Below are 20600 nucleotides of genomic sequence, written 5' to 3' on the forward strand. Positions count from 1 at the left end.
ACACGAAAAATGTCGTAGGATTTTAAAACATATTTTAAAATCTTACAACAATCGTAGGTAAAGGCAATGTTGAGTGGCGAGAGTTGTGTACAATTTTTACATGACGCAAGCAGCACGCGCTCTACAAATCGCATGCGACAGTCGTAAGAGAAAATCGTACCGTCTAAATCGCCCTATAGTTTTCACCATCCTCTTGTCAGCGGTTCACTTTGGTGGTCAATTTTGGGGTCATGGAATTGGATTAAAAGTCATGGACTTTCTTTCCCAATTTCTGTGTGAACCCTGTTCCCACTATCTTCCCACTCTTCAAAGAGCAAGGTAAAGATTGTGGCTGTGATCTACCTTGCTAATGGTAACTTTGCTGATCATTTCATTATTTTTGTAGGAAGTTTACAGAATACCAAAGAAATCTGTTACTCCTGTGAGTAAAGACATTGTTTGCTTTTAGATTTTAAGCTGGAGCCAGAGGGACGTGGGTGGGGAAGACGGGAAGGGGTGTTAAGATAAATCAGCAGCATTTTTATCATTTTGTTTCTATTGAAAATTGTGTAATATTATAAACAAATTTAGGCAAGTTTTTTCCCTTTTCAAAAATTTGGTTTGGTTTGCTTTTGAGTTTTAAACAGGAACTAGAGGAGCTTGGGTGGGGAAAAAGGGAGGGGTGTTAAGATTAATGACCGGCATTTAGCATTTTGTTTCTATTTAAAATTCTGTTTGAAATATAAACAAATTTAGGCAAGTGTGTTTCCTTATCAAAAAATGTTTTTTTTTCTCCTGTAACTAAAGAGATTGTTTTACTTTTGAATTTTAGACACAAACCAGAAGGGCATAGATGGGGAAAGTGGGGGAGGGGGATTGGGCGAAATTAAGTTAAACCATCTGTATTTAACATAATTTGAATTATAAATAAACTTTGACAAATTTTTTCCCTTTCAAAAATTTGGTTTTGTTTACAACATTAATGTTTAAGGTTATGTAACATTTTTCTTCTTAGGCAAAGCAGGACAGGATTGTTGAACTCTCCTTAGTGGCGGGAAGCCCAGCAGGTAAATCCTAATGATTGACAATAGTTATTTAACAATCATCCTGTAAAATCGCGCAGAATATCACCTGATACTTAGCTGGCGAGGTCATAGGCCGAGTTGGCTTAAATCAGGTGATATTCCGCAAGATTGAGCAGGATATTTGTTTTATTATTCAACACATGGATAACAAAGCACAGTTTTATTGCAGAAAAGCTGGAGACGATTTTTCTCCCGGACACACGAAATTACATAAATTGTATTGTAGGATACCTGTTGACTACAGGCGATGATTATTCAGTGCATCATGACCATATTTGGGCAGTGTTGCAATGTGTTTTATAATAGCACTTGTTATACAATGGGCAGTGTTAAACTTGCATTTTGATTGGTCTGGAGTAATATGTGATAAAAGTGCAGTAAAGTTGTTTTAGATCATAAATGACATAATAAAAACTAAATTTGTCCTCTCAAACTCCACGCAAATCATCAATACAATGAGTTTAGGAAACATTTCTAATTTTGTGCAGGATAATGGATTTCAAAACAAAGTATAGAACAAATAAGATTCCATTTGTCCATGTGCGAGTGTACCCTGATATAACACGCAAAGGACATCAAAACACAGTAAGGACATCGCTCACACTACTTGCCTTTGGCTTGTAACATACTTCTTTATTCTTACCATGTATTGACATGTATGTGTTACCAGAGTTCAGATGTACGTCCAAATGGGATCTACTTGTTAAAATTAATTAATCTATAACAACACAAAATAATATGAATCTGTACAGTACCAGTGCCCCTTAAATGCATACTTTTGTTTGATTTTGGTTTGCAGGAAGCACTGATGGTGATCATTCAAGGTGAGAAATGTTAAAAATTCTTATTTGTTTAGTGTGATGGAGGCCTGGGTGGTGGGGGAGGGGGGGGGTTTGTGTGGAGTACCCCACGAAATGTTTGGTGGGGGTGTGCGATTTTCCAAACCCGGACTGTATTTCAGACCTGGTATTAGAATCCATACCGGTTTTCAGACTTTCAAAACAAGACGCTTAAAATTGATACCCATTTCAGACCCAAAAGGCTCAAAAAATTAATATTTCAAGTCTAGCGCCCTAAACCCCTGGACCCCGGTAAAGGGGGGGGGGGGGGGTACTCAACAGACGCTTGGGTAGGGAGGTGCTGCCAGGGCATTCAAACCCTGACCCTGTTTAAGACACAATTCTCTGATTTCCCTATCCTGTTTAAGACAGAATTCAAAATTTTCAGACCCTATTTAAGACATTTAACCCAAAATCACACCATAGAATGAAATAAGAATAAACTAGTTTCTTGTTTTAGCCATTAGGTCATGTAGCGATATCCTGTTTAAGACAGAAAGTGATGAAATAGATACCCCGTTCAAGACAAAACACCCTGAAAACCATACCCTATCGGGCCGCACGTCCCCGTTAAGGTCATATAAGGGAGTACCCCCCCCCCCCCCCGGCCTGGACCATGCCACCTCCTTACAGTTTGAATACAATTCACTTGCAAGTCTGAGACAGCCACATGTAGCGTAATGATATTAATGTTTAGTCCAAGGGCAGTTTCCATTATTTTGTCGTAACTGGCCGGCCAGATCAATTATTTCACAAATGGAATGCATAAATTTGAATGACAATTTTTATACCACTTTTTGGTATTCCTTTAAAATGGAGCATACTACTCTCAGAATGTGCCATTGTGAAGAATTCAAAACAGTCAATCAAATGGGTAGACTCCATTTACTGACCGGCCAGTCCAGCCAGCCAATTCTGGAAAGTGGAACCACCCTGAGGTATGCTTTTGGTGTGTTATTCTCTAGGACTCCAGTAGAACATATATGTTCCCCGGCAAGACTAGACACAATCATGAAAAGTCTTCGTAACTCTCCAAAGCCCCTGTTTCCTGTGGAATCTAGGACTCCACCAGCATCTCAAGGCTTCTCTACCTCTAGTGAAGAGACTGACATACAAAAAGACCCTGAAGTTGGACATCCTCAGCCACAAGCAGCTGATTTTAGCTTGTTAGAGTTTGGTGAGGATGTGGAAACTAAAGACAGTTCACCTGCTGATAAGACAGAAGTTTTTCCAGTATCAGACATTGCTGAGACGTCACAGGATGCGAAATCACAAAATAGCATGCAGACATTTGGTTATCAACAGCGAATGAACTTCAATGTGGACCAAGGGTTTGGTTTCTTTCAGCAGAAACCTGGAAAAAACAAAAGGAAAAAGAAGAAGTGGGCCCAAATGCAAAATTATTTCCAGCAAAAGGAAAGAAATGTCCAGGGTTCAGGAGATGTTAAGTTTGGAAATTTTAACATGAACCCACAACCCAACTTTGGCCAACAGCAAAGCATGACTCAGTGGAGGGGTCCATCTCAAGGTATCCAGAACGTAACTCAAAATTACCAAGGAAACCAGTTCTTTTGCGGTGGACCTGTGGGACTTGATCGGGGTCCGAGACCCCAAAATATGGCTCCTGGTAATTTTGTAGGAAATTTCTCGCAGCAAGGACCATCATTTCCTAATTTTAATGTTCCTCCTCCCAATATCCCTCCTATGGATTTCTTTCGCAAGGTTCCTCCGCCAAACTTTCCACAACAAAATCAAGCGCTGATGATTCAGCAACTGCAACAGAATCCCCTCATTCTACAACAAACTGTGCCGCCGCCTCCTCTTCAGGCTAACCAGCCACCGTTCTTTCCGCCAAACCAACAATCGCCTTATAACAGACTTCCTCCTCCGCCACCTTTTCAATCAAATGTCCCAACACCACCAGCTTCACAGTTTCCACAGACTAGTGCCATACAACAACAACAGCTTCCTCAAGGTAACCAGACTGCTTTCCCCTCGCAGCAGAATCAGTTCCCTGCTTTTAATTCTCCAACGACACCGCATGTCGACATCTCTCCAACTAAACAGCTAACTCCTCAGGGAAACGTTCCTGTGCCCAGGCAGCATCACGGTGATCCTTCAGAAGCTGTGTCACATTCAGAGGTAGAATCGTTCCCAGCTGTCACTACATCGTCACTGGAGACATACAAATCCAGAGACGAATCAGAACCCTGTACCCCTCCACCTGTAAAACATAAACAAACACATCTGCCACCCCACTGGAAGTCGGCAACAGACCCCCAAGGGAAAGTTTACTATTATCACACACAAACACGGTGAGTAATAATAAGCCATTAGTATAGAGCATTTTCCGATTGAGTGTCAAAAGTAATTTTGCAGTTGCTGTGATGGTGCTGATAATTAACTATTGGTACTGTTATCAACTTGAAAAAGTGTACACCATACCAGATCTCTTTGCGACTAGAAAGCCTCGAGAACCTTTTGAGTCCAACGAATATGGCCAAATAGCTTACATTATATCAGAAGCATATTGTATGGGTGCTTACCATTTACACAAACCACCTAGATGGAAATTTTCGGCATTACTACGAAATGATTTAGCTTGTCTTAAAAGAAGATGAATAACATGCAAAATGTATGAACATCAGCTGTGAATCCCAAACGGAGCAACAAAAATGCATCACTTTGACCAGAAGCCCATAATTTCAGAAGTACTCCAATGGAATGATGTGTACCATTTGATTTTCCAACTGGAATTTCTGAGTTTTCCATGTAAATGGTAAGCACCCAGGGTCTTTACTGTGAGATCTTATGGTTAGAAACTTCCCATAACAAGGATATGGTAGTTAAGACTGTTGCCCCACTATTTATAGGAAAACTCAGTGGGATTTGCCCAGATGGGAAAGCAGTCCATCATCAGAAGAGGAACATCCTGCCAATGTAACAGGAGGTGAAGGAACTAGCATCATAACACATAGCTTCCCAGACATAGAAGAGGTGAGATATGTAAATGCTTCTTTTGATTGACACACTGTCTTTGGAAGCTGGCAGCTGGCTCTTATGAATGAAAACTGCAGTAAAAGAGACCACTTACTCAGGGTTTGAAAGTCATTTACAGGAAACAGTCCTGTGGGGCTTATTTTACTTTATAGACCTTTTTCATAAATTAATGGCGGCCGATAAAATTAATATTTGTTATCCTTTTATTTTTATGATTATTAGCCTTACTATATCCATCTATCGTGCGGACTGGGTTTCCGGTCGTATGCTCCCCAGACGCCCTTCCATTGCTCTCCGACATCAGACCCTTGAGCTCCTGTTTGGTTGTACCTGAATAGTGACAAAGGGTCTTGAGATATGAAAGTTTTACTGAATTTAGATTTAGTTCCCTCAAAATGAAGTCAGATATCCTCACTATCCTCGTTAGCATGTGCAAAATTCGATAGAATTTTTACTTCAAGTAATGTTTAAAACACAAGCAGCAGTGTTTTATCGGGATTTAAAACCAGGAGGCGCAGCCGAGTGGTTTAAGACCCGATAAAACACGTGCTGCGAGTTTTTTTATCGGCTTCAAAAACATTCCTGGAAAAGCGTGTGTCAAGAGAGTTCATAACAGTGATGCTTTTGTGAACGTTGGAAATTAGCTTACGAGAAAAACATTAAACATCGCATACTAATAAGGCGGAGGTTTTATCGTGTTTTACAATCACTGCACGTGATGTTTCATCGACCATTTGATAGGTCAATGGGTTTATGAATTATTAATGAGTTTTGAAAGTGAGGTGGGGCTAATTAACTTGCATATAAAAGAATAAAGAATCAGCCGCCAGGTCAATGACTGTCTTCTTTTTGCTGAAAGCTATATATACTTCTTAATGTAAATTGAAATTATTTTAGAAACCTGTCTTGCCTGATGGGCCAATCCCTTTGTAGGACTGCATGTATAAATTTTTGAATAGATTGAATAAAGATCTGTAGCAGAAGTTAATTTGAAATGCCCAGGAGAGGAGGGGTTGTCCCCTCCCCCCTCCCCCGGGGATGTTGAAGTTTCGAATTGGTCGGCATATAACTGGTAATGAAGTGGTGACTTGCTTTTTGCTAGCAAATATGCCAGTGACATCAATTTGTTTGCCCTGGTCGCAAGTTTCTTTGCATAAACTGCCAATCAAAACGCTAATATTGGGCAGGGCAGAATTATGTGTAAGTGTATTACAAGCTTGGCTTCATTAGGTAATCGGTTAGCATTGCCTGTCATTTGGCGGCCCTGTGTTACATTTTCATTCTGACTTTGAACTTTATTTGTTTGACTCATTCCAGGTTTCTTCACCAAAACCAAAAGTGAAGAAGACTCCTAGCACGCCCCCAGGGACACCCCCTGAAAGCCCAACTCTTTCATATACCACAGCTGCAGCGGATACCACGGCGCACCGCAGGGAGGAGCACATACATGGAGAAGATGCTTCATCTGGCTCCACATCACATCACAGCAAGATTAAAGAAATGTTTAGAATGAAGGTCAGTGGCTCGCTGTAACACAATATTACTTAACATTGAAAGCACTTGGCGCTTCCCGAGTATAAATCTGAGAATAACTCAACAATCTCGAACGAACTGCATTGTTGATTTCAAACTTGCAACGTTTAATTGTAATTTTTCAACCGTAGCCTCATTTTTTTATAGTAAGTAGTTAATTTATTGAACAAACTAAACATGTTATAATGCGTTACAAATTAAGTTATTGTGCACGAAGAAAAAGTGTTACAACATAGATATCAGATAATGTTCCTGTCTTGTCATTCCTGCATGTGTACAAAGCTAGGGGAAAGGGTAACGTGGTCACGTCAAGCTATTTGTCTATTTTAAGCTGAATAATGAGTTTGGATATAAATTCAGAGATGTCTACTTTCTTTTGCATTGTTTTACACGCATAATGCTACTGCTTTGCATATAACAGAAGACGTGTCTTCAACCGTAGCCTCATAATTCTTAAAAATGTTTTCTCTTCTGTTTCCAGATTGTTCTGTGGCCTTTTGAAGGCACAATTGTATAAACTTGTTCTTCAGCTGAAAGTTTGTAAACTTTTAGAGAACAGAAGATTATATTCCCCGAAATTTGGTATTCCTGTTCGCTTTCTGGAAATGCTAGCTGAACTTGTTTCTCACTTTGAATAACACCTTGCCATGCTGAAAACATAAGCAATGTTTTTCTAGCATTGCAAAAGTTTGACATTTTATCAATGAAAGAAATTTCTAGTTTTTCGTAAAAATTTAATCGAAAATTCTTGAGTTGATTAAGGCTGACCATACGGACATTTCTCGGAAATGGACAATTGTGTACCCTGTCTCTTTGTGGAATACCGTTAATTAAGGACGGTGCCTACTAATACAGGAGAATTTTTTCGCGGTTTATGACTATGCGGGAAAAGCAGATCTTACCAAGGGCTATTGGAATCCAAAAAGAAAATTGGGGGTAACCGTGCATTTTTCAGACAATTAAGCAACAATATTTCTAAGAGGCGCCAAAATATAAAGCAATGTTTGGCAGTTTTTGCTAACTTGAAGTTTAATTATCTCTGAAAAATGCATGGCTACCTCCAATTTTCTTTTTGCGTAAACCAAGAGCACTTGCTAAGTTCTGCTTTCTTCGCTTAATTTTAAACCGCGCAAAAATATCCCTGTATTAGTGGACACCACCCAAAGGAAACCCGAGTATCTCGAGATGCGCAGAACGTATGCGCGGTAACAAAAGTAGGCACCGTCCTTAATCTAGTAGAATTAAAGCAGTCAGTTCAGGGCAGATCTGATCCACTTCTAAGCTACTGAAGTTTAAAGATTAGAGATTGCTGGAATCATGGTAGACACATTCTCTCTCTCGCTCTCTCTTGATTATGTTCATCAAGGAAGCCATTTTTGCATGATGAAAGTTCGCTATCGGTTTAAATAGTAATTTACGGTTATAATAATCAACGGTTTTGTATTTATCATTTAACTGACGTTTCATTTCGATTTTTCCGCAGCTCTCCAACGTAGTTGTAAATTGCCTTAATCCATTCTTTAAAGTAGACTGTAAATCAGGCCGGATCCTGAATACAGAAGATTTCAAGTATTTAGCTAGGAAGGTGAGTTGAGGCTTCCATAACTGGTTCAAGCCCTTGTCTTCCATGATTTTATCTGGGGTGTGAATCCACGGGTCCATTTATCATACTCACCAAAAGTTTTGGGGTAACCGCGCATTTTTCAGACAATTAAGCAACAATATTTCTAAGTGGCGGCAAAATATAAAGGAATGTATGGCAGTTTTTCCTAAATTGAAGCTTAATTATCTCTGAAAAATGCATGGCTACCTCCAATTTTCTTTTTGCGTAAACCAAGAGCACTTGCTAAGTTCTGCTTTCGTTGCGCAATTTTAAACCGCGCATTAAACTATGCATTAAACTATTTTTTAAAACAAGAAAAAATCGCTTTTGTATTGATTGGAAGTAGTTTTAGTTTGTTACTCGTAATGTTTTCGTCGTTTCAGCTTTGAAAAAATATAAAAAATTGGATTGCCGGTAACAAAAATAACAACAAGATAGTATATCCCCCTTGCTTGTGGACTTGCTTTTAACCTCCCCCCCCCCCCCCTTCCCCCCCTCCCCACCGTTCCTCTCCCTGACCTAAACCTCCCGTCTCTTCCGACCTTAACCCATTGTCCAAACCATCATTGGACCCCCTTAATCAAGATGCACAAGGTTATTCTAGCTATTGAACATTCAAATAACTTTACAGTGAATGCAATCTGATAGATACCTTTTCTTAACCTTTTGGCTAATTTCTTCTTTTTTTTCCCTTTAGTTGACACATGGAATTCTGATGAAGGAGCTCAGCCACTTAAAAGACGAGGAGACGTTGCAGTGCAACGATTCCGTTAAAATCAAGACAAAAGAATATATTCGATCATATATGAAAAAATTTGGTCCTGTTTATAAAAGAACATAACTGTGGGTTTTATCTACTTCAATGTACATATTGTAAAACCAGCATGCACTCATTTTATCGTTTAAATTATTTTATGGTTTTAGCTCGTTAATGTATATATGATAGAAAGCACGTAATTCGCTCAGTTTCCGCTCGGCGATAGTCGAGTAAGAGAGAACATGCAAATGCGCGCATAAATTGCTTGCCGCGTGGAACTGACGCGTCTCCACGCGACACCTTTAGCACTCGCGCGTCGTCCTCGCGTGTTGTCGCTCAACTGTCTCTGAGTGGAAAGAGGGCTTGGTCACTGCTCTTAGTGCAGTAGCACGTAGGTTTAGTGCCTACTTTGTGAATCACGGGGGACAAGTACGACGACACTGGGATTTCAGACCAAAATACAGCTCCTTGTGTGACTGCTTATCTATCGAACGGAAGAAACTTGCACCATTGGTTTGAAATGTGAGAAGCAGTTTTCTGTCTTCCGTGATTTGTAAGGTTAAATGTGTGTTAGACTTGGTTCGGTTGCTTCTTCTTAAAATTCTTTAACGTTATAGCAAGTCTTATTCGTTCCTCTTGGTTGGGGTTAGCGCACTGTGAAAATGTGAGTAATTTGTAAAAACATTTTAGGAATTTTAGACTTATTTTCTTGGAAAAAAACCAGGTTGTATTTTTGTGATCGTTTTGTTTGCACTCTTTCCCTAAACTTTTTTTATACCTCTTCGCAGCGAAAAGTCTTTTTGTATTATTTTCGCATGCTTGAAATGTCTTTGTTCGCATTTTCTCCGGGTACTTTGCCCCAGGTATTACAAGCGTTTTTCGCCCGCTTCTTGCAATGCCTTGGAAATTTTCTTATCGTCGCTACGCCTTGTGGGTAGTCGTGTAACGCATTTTGACGCGTGACCGCCCACATTAGGAAGCTTTAGCAACGACGACGGCGACGGCAGCGAAAACGTCAATATTAAAATGAATTAGCGTTTTTTCAATTGTCGTCACGATTATTCTAACTCCCTTTAAATGTCAAATGTAGGTGAAATTTCCTGGAGTTGAATTCTTCGAGACCGCACCCAAGTTTAGGAAGATAAAGAAAAATTCGTCGTGTGTTGACGTCCTCCATTAAACTTCCCATCAGTAAATTTCACGTCCTAGTCGTGCAGTGATGGCAAAGAAGTGTAATGCACGTGCAGAGTTGTTGTTTTGGTTTTTAAACCTGTTGTTTTTTTTGACGTTCTCGTCAAGTCCTTGCCAAAGCTCCCTATTTATGGGCAGTGACGGAGACATTAAATTTGTCACAGAAAGTCGATTCAATATTGCGTTAGTTTCCTTTATATCATGCCAGTATTTTTTTTATTACTGTGTCAGTTAGTATAAAATTCTAATCTTGAGCCTTAAATACTCGGAAGTCACAACTGTTCTTAATTTATTTTCAGACCCAGATTCAGTTTAGACAGCAATAAACGTACTCTCCCTTGTCACTACAAGTTTGTCTTGTGTATGTTTGAAGTCGTCAAATAGGCGTCGTGCTGGTGAGGGACTTTTGAAGTTGACATTTTTTCAGGAGTATCCAACAAGACCATTTTTAAAGTAAAATACTTCGAATGGTGGTTTTACGTATGTGAGAAGGTATAATTTTTTTAATTTTTTCGTGGTTGGAACGTCCATCTATGTAACCGATTGTTATTTTGCTTCTTCCTTTGCATGGCCACGAAACTTGATTCCAAGCAGCAAAACGCTCTTTTTCCAGTTCAACATGAGCAAGAAAACAGTGAAAGCTGACAGAGGACAATATGGAGGTTGCGAAAAGCGTCAGCTTTCCACAACTGTTTAGACTTTCTCCAACAACAACATATCATACTGGCAAAAATGACGCGGTAAAGCCTGCCGCACACTTGAGGAAAGAGCTGAGCAAACTGCCTCGCGAAGCGATTAGCTCAGCTGTGTCCTCAAGTGTGCGGTTGAGTTTTCGTGAGTTTTTCGCCTCGCGAGGCCGTGAGGAAAATATCTATCATGTTTGATATTTGAGATTTCCCCTCGCGAGGCGAAATTCTCACGAAAACTCAACCGCACACTTGAGGAAACAGCTGATCTGATTGCCTTGCTTGGCCTCGCGAGGCAGTTTGCTCAGCTCTTTCCTCAAGTGTGCGGCTTTTTTCATTCATTCAACCGTAGCAACGCACGCAGCACCACCGTTTTGGCGCCTTTTTGAGTTTACTGTGAGAGTCATGTGATCAATATGCCGTTTATTCCAACTTTCCCCGTCTTCTTTCAATTGTTACCTTTTTGTTGTGAGTCAGAGTCTAATTCCTTAAACGTGGGCACTAAGGAGATATTCTCTGGCAGAATTTTAAAATTTGGACGCCATTTTGAACGGGTAGAAAAAAAAATTCGTTTTCTCCACGCGCGATCCTGGCCATTTACAAGCGTGCGCGCACGCGCGTATGGCGGAATTTTTTTCTAAAAATAGATTTTTCGGTACAACACATGAAGACAAGCCCACAAGTCAAAATGGCATCTCGTTACGGTCTCCATCCCTGATTATGGCTCCTGTTATGATCTCCAACCCAACTTTGGCTTTCTTTTTTCATGATCGTTCGAAGGAAATTTCGCCTCATTTATCGCTTCACGGACAGAAAAAAAGAAAAACCCAATTTCTAGCTTGGTGGTATTATCCACCGTTTGCGGCACTTTTCCCATGCAGCCACACAAGATTTGGAACTTTTTTCATTATTTTGCTCTTCTGTCACCCCACCCTACTAGAGATAAAAATGTCGCTGTGCAGCCCGCGTTTTATTTTCCCGCCCTTTATCTCTCCTGCCCAGTTGCCAGCCAATCAAAAGCTCTGTAGCAAGTGACCTTCCAGTAACTGTTCCAGTTTGCTTTGGAAAAATTTTATCGTCTTTGTTTTTCTCTGAGCTGTTGCTTTATACCGTTGTATTTTACTAACGTTTTACTTCAAAGTTTGCCCTTGAGTTTTAAGTTATACGTATTGAAAGTCACCGTGCAACCCACTAGAAGACATTTTGGCTGCAGTTTGAAAGAGTTATTAAGAAAGGAGGTGAGAGATAATCTTTTCTCAAGGTTAGAAGTTTTTTTGGGAGTAATGGAGCCATGTAAAAACTGACAAGGACAGCAAACTGTACACATTCAGTACACAAAGAAAATGGGAGAAATTCTCGCTTGAATTAATGTTTCCATGAAGGACAAATGTATTTTTACGGGCCCTTTAGAAACAAAAACAAACATTCTATTCATATTGTAGATTGACAGATTGAGTTCAACTTAAAGATGAACAACTCTTTGTCAGAATACGAACTTTTGCGTCTCAGAAATATCAAGAGGAACCATGAATTCATGAAAAGTCTGGGTAAGTTAGAAAAGCAACTCTTACATGTTATATCTGAACGAAGTGAAGCCAGTAAGCGCGGTACCATAAATAAGCCGAAAACATTCTTTCGCTCCTTTTTCTCCTTAAATTTCAATTGTAACTGATTCTCCGTTAATTATTTCCCATTTTACAGGGTGTCAAAATTCACACTGTTTTACATGGAAAGTTCAGAAACAAACTAGAAATTGAAAGAAGTTTGACACAGGTATACTCGGAAAAGAAATTCCGAGTTCTTTTTTACAGAAGTCGAACCTGTGACAGTCTCCTAGCTAACTAGTAATCAGAAGGTCATTTTATAGGTTCGACTCCTGTTACGAGAGCTTGGTTCTTCTTTTTTCGAGAATACCTGTGTCAGATTACTTTCAATTCCTAGTGTCTGTATCACTCACTGAAAAAAAAAACCTCTATCAAGCTACAAATAATCTTACTACAAGACCTCAAGTGTTCCTCTTCTTCTTATTTTTCAACATTTATTTTTCCAGGACTTCCTGTTCCCGCGGTTCCAGCTGGACGTCCTTGCCGCACTCGTAAAACACCTGTTAAAAAGCGTAAGACCCTATCCACCGGTCATGACAGTGAAAGTTCAAGTGAGGATAGCGATGATAGCGATGAAGATTGGGTACCTGGATCAACGAAAGTTAGGAAACGAAATAAAATGATCAAGAGGTTCATTCCAGGTAGTACACTTGCTGGTAAATTTACAAATCGTATTATTATGCAGAACGACTTAGAAGATAAATGACATGAAAAGCTCTAAGCCTCGTGGTCTTATTCATTTTGAGGCTTCAATTTATTTTATTTATATATTATTTTCCAACAGAAGGGAATATTTTGAGGGGACTTTTATTTGCTTTCATGGAGCTGTGGGATGGGGAGGGGGGCGCTTAAACATAGCGGTATAAATAGGGTAGACGTTTCCACAATTCCATTGCCATTTTTAGCTTACCACAGTAATATTTGTCTGTACACTAAAGACCGAGTTTTCCTAACTGATCAACGTTTTCTTGACCATTGATAAACCTGAGTTTCGAAGAATTCTTTTGTCTTTTTTTCCGGTAGGTAAGGTGCGGGCACGGTTTAATAGACGTGGGTGGGTTTTTACATCTGACCTTCACAAAGGGAGGCTCAAACAATAGAGCAGGGAAGGGGCTGCTTAATAGAGCTTTAGTAGTATTTTCAGTAGAGTTTAAGAGGGCCTGTCTTTGTTTAAATTTTCTCATGGGATCACTCTACTAGATCTGTGATTATCCGATTGATGTGTAATGTTCTTATTCCGAATATCCTTGTGTTCTTCTTGCAGATTTCAGACCGAAACCTCAGACAGTTCCTTCAATGAAAGGGAAAAATAAGTCTAATAAAGTGGGAATGATAATTAACGATAACTAATGATCTCTTAATTTAAAAGTACTGTATCAGCATGTTACAATTATGCCTAGTACTCGTCTGTATCTAGAAAGAATATTTGTTCCATCTTGCTACATCCCTTTGCAAAGTCAAAATTGCCAAACTCCATGAAGTTGATGCGAAGTCTACTCATTCTTTTTTGTTTCGTTTTTCTTTTTACCTTGATCTTGCGGAAGTTGCAGGAGCAGAATGAAGAAAATGAATCAAGTGCGTTCGATGATCTGGGTAAACTGGGAGAAGAGATGGACTTCTTGCCAGAAGCAAAACTTGCCGTTATTGGAAACCAAAAGAAAAGGCCAAAAGTTACAAACAAGAAGGGCCAAGAAGTGAAGCGTATTCAGTATGCTACCCGAGGAAAAAAATACAGTTACTGCGAAGCTGAGGTTCCAGATGATGACCACTACATTTGTAAGCTGTTTGTAATTGCTTTTGTTTTAAAAATATTCTTTCCTTAACCGCATCAGTTAAATTTGATGCACTGGTGTTTTTGCGATCGTGTACAGTATAATTTGAACTGAAGAGACCTTTTCTTCGTAACAAAGAAGGTGAAGTATAAATATATTATTCTTCGTTTTTAAATGCATGTTTTCAGATTGTGAGGATTGTCAAGACCTCCATTACGGTGAATGTCCAGTGCATGGCCCGTTACAGATCATAGAAGACGAATGTCACAAGGAAAACTCCACAATAACACCTGCAGTGGCTTCGTTACCAACAGTTCTCAAAATCCATGAGTCGTCTATTCCTGGAGCAGGTTTAGGGGTGCTCAGTACCTCTTCGGTCCCAAAAGGAGTGCGATTCGGACCCTACAAGGGAAAGAAAACTGGGTGGGAGAACATAACAGATAAAACAAATACGAGTTACATGTGGGAGGTACCGTGAAACCATCATCCATATTTTATATATAGTACAGTGCAGTGTTTTTCTTTCACGTAATGCAAAATTGCAAACAATATATACACGTCTGATATGGTTTCATATGAAACGTGAAAGTAAAACATTATTATTTATACAATGAACTGTGTAAAACTCGCGTTTTGATTGGTCTAGAGGAGTGTGTGATTAGAGTATAGACGCACGATTGACGTCATCGAGTAGTGTGACCGGCGCACGTGATCAGAGTCTAGAGTCCAGCCAGAGTGACTGGTCAACAAAGTTTTGCAAACTGTTTTTGCGAGTAGCGGACAAACACAGGCAAATTTTCACAGGAAAGGAAAACTGACCAATAAAAAAAATTGGACAAAGACCGTTGAGAGTGATCTCAACCAGGACAAAAAAGCTAGAACTTTGTTGTGACGTGAAAAGGAAGCAAATATTTGTCGAAATATGTCGCCGATAGAAATCCGGTAATGGCGAGTAATCGATCACAAATCGCGGTGAAGCGACTTACATGCTGTAATATTTTGGGGTCAAGATTTCCCTCTGGAATGAAGGTTAGTTTTGAAAATATTGTTAGTGAAATTCTTTCGGATTATACTCCAATTTAGAAGATCATAATTGCATGTGTGTAGTAATCTAAAACTGAGTTTGCTGGAGAGTTTTTGACTCAGCTCAGGCAACGCGATGCTCGCTTACGAAATGTGTTGAAATGTTTTGGGTTTGTACTCTGATAACGCACAGAGGACGTCAAAACGTGGTGAGAACATCAGTCACGCTACTCGCCTGCCGCTCGTTGCGTACTTCTTCGTTCTCACCACGTTTTGACGTCATCTGTGCGTTATCAGAGTACATACGCACGGCAAAATGGAATCTATTTGTTAAATTGTTCTTTGCCACTAGAAGTGGGTTCAAGTACATGAAGTTATTGTCGTCCATTGGCAAGAGTGCTACGTATGCAGATACTGTACTTGTAATACATTTGTAATATTTGTGCTAGAGAAAAGCGGCTGTTCAATCCTAAGCACCCAATGGGGTGCAGCAGATTAGTGACAATAACACGGCTTGGTTTTATGTTTCTTGATAAGGTACTCATGATCAAAGCCGATGAACCAGTGGCTTTCGCCTTATGTGTCAATGCAACCCATTTATGTCTGACAACTGTCGACAACAACAACAACAACAACAACAACAACAGCAATATGCTAGACAACTCAAGACGCATAGAACCTTAACAAACTCAACATTTAACGCATTTAACCCCAAAGTTGAAGGCAAAGTCTTACCTTTTTGACAAAGAAAATAAGGCCCAGCACCCTGAAAATTTCTTTTTTTCTTTTTTAAAATTTTTAATTCAGGCTGACTCGAAGTTCTTGATCGAGCACTCTAGGGCCTCTACGTGGGTAGTCGTAAACTGCTGTTTGTGTCGGATGGGATAGTCATAAGGTTAATGGTACACTACCAGGGTAACGTTATAATGACGACCCTGTCAGCGTTATAGCAAAGTGAGAAGAAGTATGAACGTTTTTTAAATCTAGTCTTTAAACACGATCGAATACACGATCACTGATTAACTTATTTTTATATTATTTTTACAGATTGTAAAAGATGGCAAGTTCAGCCATTTTTTGGATGGTCGAGATGAATCCCATGGTAACTGGATGCGCTTTGTTAATTGCTCTCGTTGTGAGGACGAACAGAATTTGGTAGCCTTTCAGTTTAGAGGCGAAATTTACTACCGCACATACAAACCTGTACACCCAGGAAAAGAATTATTGGTGTGGTACGGAGAAAAGTACGCCAAAGACTTGGGGATATCAGCTGATGATAATGACGATGGGGAAAACGGAAAAAGTAAGTATTAGTTATCAAGTCATTATTTGAGTACAGTATTGAGTAATTATTTAAAATTTTAACCATGACAACATTGATCAGGAAACTATCTTCCTAGCAGTGCTCTTTTCTTTAGCTGTTTGGGTTTTGAGCATAAGGCACGCAGCAAAACATTATTTCTTGGTTGTTTTTATTAAAACAATTACTCCACACTAACGCTTGTTGGATATGGGTGATTATAGCCTATAGATAAAAAAAAAAAGAAAGAAAGAAAGAAGGAATTCAAAGAAAAACGTGATTAAATGTGAATAAATAAGATATCTATCTTACATTTTTCGGAGAACTTTTAAAGGTACTATTTAGTGGCATTTTATTCAAGAAATTTCGCTGATGGAAGTTAGGTAAAATTGGCAAAATGCCTCAAAAGGAGAGGAAATCCCGTTCTATGATCCAATCCAAAGCTGTATTTTTTTCTAAAGAGATTCACGTACTTTTGCTCTCAGGTAATGGCTACACATGTGAGGGCTGTGACAGGATGTACACTTCTTTAAACTTTCTGCAGAGACACAAGCGTTTCTGTTTGACTCGTACAGTTAAGAGGACATGGGACTGTGAAAAGTGTAACAAAAAATTCGCATCATTAAGTTATCTAAAGATTCACGTCTGTACGCATTCGGATGAAAAGATATATCAAAATGAGAGACAGATACACCAGTCTGGCAGTCCTACCAAATATCCCCGCACTGACACAAGTGAAAAGCCATATCAGTGTAGAAAATGTAACAAGGCGTTTAACACGTTGGGTAGTCTGACCGTGCACCTCCGTACTCACACAGGTGAAAAAGCACATCAGTGTACACAATGTAACAAGGCGTTTAACCAGTCTGGTGATCTGGCCAAGCACCTCCGTACTCACACAGGTGAAAAGCCATATCAGTGTACACAATGTAACAAGGCGTTTAACCAGTCTGGTGATCTGGCCAAGCACCTACGTACTCACACAGGTGAAAAGCCATATCAGTGTACACAATGTAACAAGGCGTTTACCAACTCCAGTAATCTGGCCAAGCACCTCCGTACTCACACAGGTGAAAAGCCATATCAGTGTACACAATGTAGCAAGGCGTTTAACAACTCCAGTCAGCTGACCACGCACCTCCGTACTCACACAGGTGAAAAGCCATATCAGTGTACACAATGTAACAAGGCGTTTAGTGACAATAGTGCTTTCCATCATCACCTCCGCACTCACACAGGTGAAAAGCCATATCAGTGTACACAATGTAGCAAGGCGTTTAACAACTCCAGTCAGCTGACCACGCACCTCCGTACTCACACAGGTGAAAAGCCATATCAGTGTACACAATGTAACAAGGCGTTTAGTGACAATAGTGCTTTCCATCATCACCTCCGCACTCACACAGGTGAAAAGCCATATCAGTGTAAACATTGTAACAAGGCGTTTAAACAATCCAGTAATCTGACCACGCACCTTCGTACTCACACAGGTGAAAAGCCATATCAGTGTACACAATGTAACAAGGCGTTTAACACGTTGGGTAATCTGACCACGCACCTCCGTACTCACACAGGTGAAAAGCCATATCAGTGTACACAATGTAACAAGGCGTTTAACACGTTGCGTAGTCTGACCGTGCACCTCCGTACTCACACAGGTGAAAAGCCATATCAGTGTACACAATGTAACAAGGCGTTTAACCAGTCTGGTGATCTGGCCAAGCACCTACGTACTCACACAGGTGAAAAGCCATATCAGTGTACACAATGTAACAAGGCGTTTACCAACTCCAGTAATCTGGCCAAGCACCTCCGTACTCACAGAGGTGAAAAGCCATATCTCTAGTAACAACTCTAGTAATCTAACCACACACCTCCATACTACATGCAACAAGGCGTTAACAGCTCTTGTGATTGTACCAGGCACTTCCGTACTCACACAGGTGAAAAACCATGTCAGTGTACACATGTCAGAATACACATGTTTTAATTATTGATTTTATTGACAGGACTTTGTCATCATGTTTATTTTTCTTTTTATTAAATAAAGAAATTTAAAAACCATGAGATATAGATGAAGAGTCTCTGCCCATCAAAACGACATCAAAGGATCGCTGGGTGCATTCCTATTTCTGCTTATAGGAGTAACATGATACACGAAATAACAGAACAAGTTCTGCCTATTCTGAAGTACCTAAAACCGACTCCGAAAAAATCCTTTCCCCCAGAGGAGCCTATATGCCTTCATCTATGCCAGGTTTGATGCTCACCGAGCTTTGGAAGACATCATGATAAGCAATGCCATACTGCTTATCCTCAGAATATCAATAATGGAACTGCACATGCGGAGTAAAGTTTTTTTCTCGTGTCGCTAGCGCGTGATGAAAATCACACGCATAGCCTCGGCTTTAGCGCTTACTGAACTCAGTTAACGTGCGTAGGTGGGTTACCCATGTCAATAAAATAACCAATACAAGAGATCATGATTTAAATGTTACGACTAATGAATGGTTTGGGGATATTGAAAAGATTGTACCACACCAACTTTTAGTCTGTAAAAGCGGAGGCCTTGCCACAGCTGTTGCCAGGTTGTTTCTTTGAGGCTGTTGGGTGACTTCAATTGCAAGAGGCCGAAAAGGCGTCTTCCACCAGTTTGTGATTTGTTTTTACGTAAGCCATTATGAACCGTTTATACAGCGCGGGCTATCAAAGTTTTTTTTACCCATGTAAGGAAAAGACAGTTCATACTTAAAATGTACGACATGGTGGAAATCCACCTCCAAAGGCTCCGAAATGTGAGGAAAGAGAGAAAGAAGCCACGCTTCCGTTGTTTTTTGGTTCACCAGGGGCGCTCTGTAGTTAGCCAAATTTTTCTGTTGCAAAATGAGGGAACTTTGCGTGACAAATGGAAAGGTTTTTTTTACAGTGTTGCCCCAAATTTGCACTTTCATTGATAGATCAAAAACCGTACGTAATGGCACAAGAAGACAACAAAATCGAAATGGAAATTTGTGGTTCAAACGGAAAAATGGTTTACCTCATTGGCGCCCATTTGTTCGGAAAATGTTCGTTTGATCCGCTCGTTTAACGATGGTGCCTACTTTTGCTACTGCTCATACGTTCTGCGCATCTGGAGACACTTGGGTTTCCTATGGGTGGTGCCTACTAATACAGGAATATTTTTGCGCGGTTTGAAACTGTGCAAAGAAAGCAGAACTTAGCAAGTGCTCTTGGTATCCAAAATGAAAATTGGGGGTAACCATGCATTTTTCAGAGATAATAAAGCTTCAATTAAAAAAAAAAAAAGCCATACATTGCGTTGTATTTTACAGCTTTTTAGAATAATTGTTACTAAATTCTCTAAAAAATGCATGGTTACCTCCAGCTTTCTTCCTGGATTTCAATAGCCATTGCTAAGATCTGCTTTCGCGCATAGTCATAAGCCACGCAAAAAATACTTCTTTATTAGTAGGCACCGTCCTTCAGGTCATTAAATTAATTCAATTCTTTATTCACACTATACAGAACATTTACACACTATTTATACTACAAATACAAGAAAGAAAGAATAACTGAGGAGTAACATTAAGCCATGAAGAGATATGGTTCATGTGTGTGCGGTGTACGAAGTAGCATGAGCTTTCCAGCTGGACACCGCTACGATCAAGTAAATGGCAGCATAAACTTAGTTCCATTTGTATTTCAACCGGTTGAACTTAAAATTTTGGCTACTGAATAGAAAACGCCTCAGGTGTTCTTTTCGATACCACACGCCTTCTTTCATGTGATTTGAGAGAACAGTATAGGCTAGGACTGTGTGGCTTTTCCTTTCTCAACGAGTAAGACGCTAAGAACTTGACCTTGGTTAATACCACTAGCAACATGACGATCATGAGCGCCATTTATAATTTTGAGCGGGGCATAGAAAATAAAAACGAGCGTCGTTTATGTCTTACGGGACATCATTCATTCATTCATTCATTCATTCATTCATTCATTCATTCATTCATTCATTCATTCATTCATTCATTCATTCATTCATTCATTCATTCATTCATTCATTCATTCATTCATTCATTCATTCATTCAATCAATCATTCATTCAATCATTCATTCATTCATTCATTCAATCATTCATTCATTCAATCATTCATTCATTCATTCATTCATTCATTCAATCAATCATTCATTCATTCATTCATTCATTCAATCATTCATTCATTCATTC

The 20600-nt window shown here is 39.6% G+C and overlaps 2 protein-coding genes across 3 annotated transcripts in view; both read left to right on the forward strand.

Moving 5' to 3' along the window:
• LOC146484805 (histone-lysine N-methyltransferase SETD2-like) overlaps positions 1-10337 on the forward strand; it is a 31680-nt gene extending 21343 nt beyond the window's left edge. The window contains exons 15-22 of the mRNA XM_085104252.1: positions 386-421; positions 995-1046; positions 1864-1888; positions 2869-4218; positions 4777-4900; positions 6221-6418; positions 7920-8021; positions 8737-10337. Of these exons, the coding sequence (XP_084960378.1) occupies positions 386-421; positions 995-1046; positions 1864-1888; positions 2869-4218; positions 4777-4900; positions 6221-6418; positions 7920-8021; positions 8737-8880 (2031 nt within the window). The 3' untranslated portion in view covers positions 8881-10337. The remainder of the gene's footprint in view (positions 1-385; positions 422-994; positions 1047-1863; positions 1889-2868; positions 4219-4776; positions 4901-6220; positions 6419-7919; positions 8022-8736) is intronic.
• A 1404-nt stretch (positions 10338-11741) lies between these two features.
• LOC146484806 (uncharacterized) lies at positions 11742-18439 on the forward strand. Of its 2 annotated transcripts, none has more exons than XM_085104266.1 (8): positions 11742-11911; positions 12116-12220; positions 12724-12918; positions 13542-13600; positions 13828-14053; positions 14238-14518; positions 16120-16375; positions 16858-18439. In XM_085104266.1, the coding sequence occupies exons 2-8, from the start codon at positions 12142-12144 to the stop codon at positions 18216-18218; spliced, it is 2457 nt and encodes an 818-aa protein (XP_084960392.1). In that variant the 5' UTR covers positions 11742-11911; positions 12116-12141; the 3' UTR covers positions 18219-18439. The 2 variants fall into 2 exon arrangements, with proteins under 2 accessions (XP_084960392.1, XP_084960391.1); XM_085104265.1 differs by having other exon boundaries at positions 11751-11911; positions 13822-14053.
• Positions 18440-20600: the final 2161 nt, after the last annotated feature.

This window comes from Pavona decussata, unplaced genomic scaffold (assembly GCF_977016875.1).
Source record: "Pavona decussata unplaced genomic scaffold, jaPavDecu1.1 SCAFFOLD_29, whole genome shotgun sequence".
In the NCBI taxonomy this organism is placed as follows: Eukaryota; Metazoa; Cnidaria; class Anthozoa; order Scleractinia; family Agariciidae; genus Pavona; species Pavona decussata.